General features: G+C 46.2%; 1 protein-coding gene across 1 annotated transcript; it reads left to right on the forward strand.

The window, feature by feature from the left end:
- The first annotated feature begins 413 nt into the window (after positions 1 to 413).
- Positions 414 to 2,804, forward strand: LOC147885492 (pentatricopeptide repeat-containing protein At2g34400-like). Its single transcript, XM_087397052.1, has 7 exons — positions 414 to 891; positions 1,003 to 1,179; positions 1,333 to 1,461; positions 1,639 to 1,764; positions 1,879 to 2,328; positions 2,428 to 2,631; positions 2,728 to 2,804. Exons 1-7 carry the CDS (start codon positions 414 to 416, stop codon positions 2,802 to 2,804), a joined length of 1,641 nt encoding a protein of 546 aa, XP_087253178.1.
- Positions 2,805 to 3,401: the final 597 nt, after the last annotated feature.

Consider the following 3,401-nt stretch of genomic DNA (forward strand, 5'->3'; position numbering starts at 1 on the left):
TAGTACACCAGGACGCGAGTTTTCAGATCCTCAAAACTCGAAGCACGGAAAGTTCGGGTTCAGGAATCTCAAATTTCAGTCTCAAGAACCAACACAATTCGGCAATTTGTTTTCATTGCTGGAAAGAGTATTTCACGGATCCGTTCCCGTGGTGGAACAACCCAAACAGCCAAGTAACATGCGACAGAATGATTTGCAAGCCGTTTATCCATATACTTAAACCCTGCCAGTTCAAACTCCCAAGAGACTCGTCACTGCAGCTTTACCTCGGTACAATCCAAGTTGGTTTGAGAAAAACGAGGCCCGAAGCAAGGGCCATTTCATCCACTGGCCAGGCCCGGTCAAACTGGGAAGACCGTGGTTTGGTGGAGAGTGTCAGCAATAGCTAGACCGGCGTCATGTCTTGAGTGCAGATGAATGCATCTAAGATGCTGAACTTAGAGGAGGTGGAACGGATGCCCCAGCTGCCTTCCGTTGAGAACTTTATATGTATCTTGCAAAAGTGCAGAAAGGAGAAGGATTTAACGTATGCCAAGCGCTTGTATGCCTACATGTGTAAAAGTGGGCTGGAAGCTCATAGATCTCTTGGGAACTACCTTGTCCCAACGCTGGTAGAATGTCGAAGCATGTGTGATGCCCTGCAGGTTTTCAACAGGTTGCTTGACCCAAGCGAGTATTCTTGGACTTCTCTCATCATGGGCTATGTTGAATGTGGGGAATCACTGCAGGCCCTGAACCTCTACCAGAAAATGCAACAGGATTGTGTACCTCCTAGCAAATATACGTTTCTGGCCCTTCTCAAGGCTTGTGTTAGGCTGAAAGATATGGAAAGAGGCCGAGAAATACACTTTGCGATTTCCAGAAAGGGTTTGGAAAGTAATTCTTTCCTTGGTAACTCATTGGTTGATATGTATGCGAAATGTGGCTTCCTTGCAAAAGCAAGGGAAGTCTTTGACAAGCTTCCAGTTCAAGATGTAGTCTCCTGGAATGCATTAATCGCAGGGTATGCCCAACATGGGCTTGGTGAGGAAGCGCTAAACTCTTTCCAACAGATGCAATTGAATGGTGTGTCTCCAGATGCTATCACATTTGTGTGCAGCTTGAAAGCATGCGGCAGCCTAGGAGCTATAGACAAGGGCCGGGACATACATGAAGAGATTGCCAGGAAGGATTTGGAAAGTGATCCTTTTCTTGGCAATACACTGGTCGATATGTATGCTAAATGTGACTCGCTTGCAAAAGCACGGGAAGTGTTTGACAAGCTTCCAGTTCGAGATGTAGTCTCCTGGAATGCACTGATCGATATGTATGCCAAATGTGGCTTGCTTTCAGAAGCACGGGAACTGTTTGACAAGATCCCAATTCGAGATGTTGTCTCCTGGAATGCACTAATCATAGGGTATGCCCAACATGGCCTTGGTGAGGAAGGGCTGAACTGTTTTGAGAAGATGCAACTGGAGGGTGTGTCTCCCAATGCTGTCACCTTTGTTTGCAGCTTGAAAGCTTGTGGTAGCGTAGGAGCCATAGACAAGGGCCAAGAAATACATGCTGAGATTTCCAGAAAGGGATTAGAGAGAGATCCTTTTGTTGGCAGCACTTTGGTGGATATGTATGTCAAATGTGGCTTGCTTGCGAAAGCACGGGAAATGTTTGACAAGCTTCCAGTTCGAGATGCAGTCTTGTGGAGTACACTAATTACAGGATATGTTGAACACGGATTTGGTGAGGAAGCGCTGAACTGTTTTGAAAAGATGAAACTGGAGGGTGTGTCTCCGGATGCTGTAACATTTGTTTGCTGCTTGAAAGCTTGTGGCAGTGTAGGAGCCATAGACAAGGCCCAAGAAATACATGCTGAGATTAACAAGAATGGGTTGGAAGGCGATCCTTCTATTGGCAACACATTGGTCAACGTGTATGCGAAATGTGGCTCGCTTGCAAAAGCACGGAAAGTGTTTGACGAGCTTCCTGTTCGAGATGTAGTCTCATGGAGTGCACTAATCTCAGGATATGCTGAACAAGGCATTGGTGAGGAAGCGCTGAACTGTTTCGAACTGATGAAACTGGCAGGTGTTCCTGCAGATGCTGTAACGCTTGTTTGTAGCTTGAAAGCTTGTGGCAATGTAGGAGCGATAGACAAGGGCCAAGAAATACATGCAGAGGTTGTCAGAATGGGGTTGGAAAATGATCTTGGTGTTGGCAACACTTTGGTCAATATGTATGCCAAATGTGGGTGGCTTGCAAAAGCTCAGGAAGCATTTGACAAACTTCCAGTTCGAGATATAGTCTCGTGGAACGCACTAATTGCAGCATATGCCCAGCTAGGAGAGAGTGAGATTGTTTTCCATATGCTTGAGAGAATGAGAGGAGATGGCCTGTGGCCCAATGGGGTTACATTCCTCAGCATTCTTACCGTATGCAGTCACGCAGGTCTCGTGGATAAGTGCCGGAAGTATTTCGACGCCATGAGCAAAGACTATGGTATCACCATAAGTATTGAGCATCAGACTTGCATTATCGATCTCCTTGGCCGCACAAGTCGAGTAGAGGAGTTGGTAGCGATGGTGAAGAATATGCCTTTCCAACCTGATCTCGCAGTGTGGCATACTATGTTGGATGCTTCCAGAAAATGGGGTAATGTAGAGCTTGGAAGACGGGCCTTTGAACATGCAGTGCAATTGGATGAAAAGGATGCTCCAGCTTATGTCTTGATGTCGAACATCTATGCAGATGCTCACATGCAAGAGGCTGAGAAGAAGGTCGATGCAATGAGACTGAAACAGGAAGCATGGAACAAGCCAGGATAGAATGGGACTAAAGTTAGGGAATTGTGCATACCTTTGTGCCTGTGGATACAGAGATTTGCCAAGTAAGGACATGTATGCAAAGTTAGAAGTCCTTTCCCTCCAAAATGGAGGAAAAAGGGAATGTTCCAGATTTGCACCACATGTCATGACGCTTTGTATGGCACAAAAGAAAAAGGGGTTATGTGGGCTCAGCAAGAAGCTGGCTTATGCATATGCTTTACTCAATACACCCGAGGGCAGGGCCATATATACGGGTTGAAAATCTTCAGGATTCTGCTGATTGCTATGCAGTCATTACACACATCAAAGATAGGCAGGTGAACTATTTCTGTCAGAGATGCAAGCTGCACTCGTCTTTGAAGGAGCATGTGCTTCTAGGTAAAAAAGTAAGTTTGAGCTTGGCCAATCAATCTTAAAGAGATGGGCAACCAGTAACAGTAGATCATACTGAAAAATATGGTCAGTGTTGGAGAAATAGTGCCCTCTTCCCACATGTAAGCCCTGAAAAGAGCAGCGCGTGGAAGAGTGATAGCTGGATGCATGAAGGACAGAGAGAGGCTGCCAGGTGGGTAGCACGCAATCTGCCACATGGGCACC

This window comes from Dipteris shenzhenensis, chromosome 25 (genome assembly GCF_047967505.1).
Source record: "Dipteris shenzhenensis isolate YYH24624 ecotype China chromosome 25, Dip_SZ_1.0, whole genome shotgun sequence".
NCBI lineage: Eukaryota > Viridiplantae > Streptophyta > Polypodiopsida > Gleicheniales > Dipteridaceae > Dipteris > Dipteris shenzhenensis.

Bases quoted from the DNA above. Each gene is read 5' to 3' on its own strand.
- LOC147885492 (XM_087397052.1), top strand. From the start codon at position 414: ATGAATGCATCTAAGATGCTGAACTTAGAGGAGGTGGAACGGATGCCC. The intron at 1,462-1,638 runs GTGTGTCTCCCA...TGCTTGCGAAAG, and splicing joins TGAGAAGATGCAACTGGAGG to CACGGGAAATGTTTGACAAG. The intron at 1,765-1,878 runs GTGTGTCTCCGG...ATGGGTTGGAAG, and splicing joins TGAAAAGATGAAACTGGAGG to GCGATCCTTCTATTGGCAAC.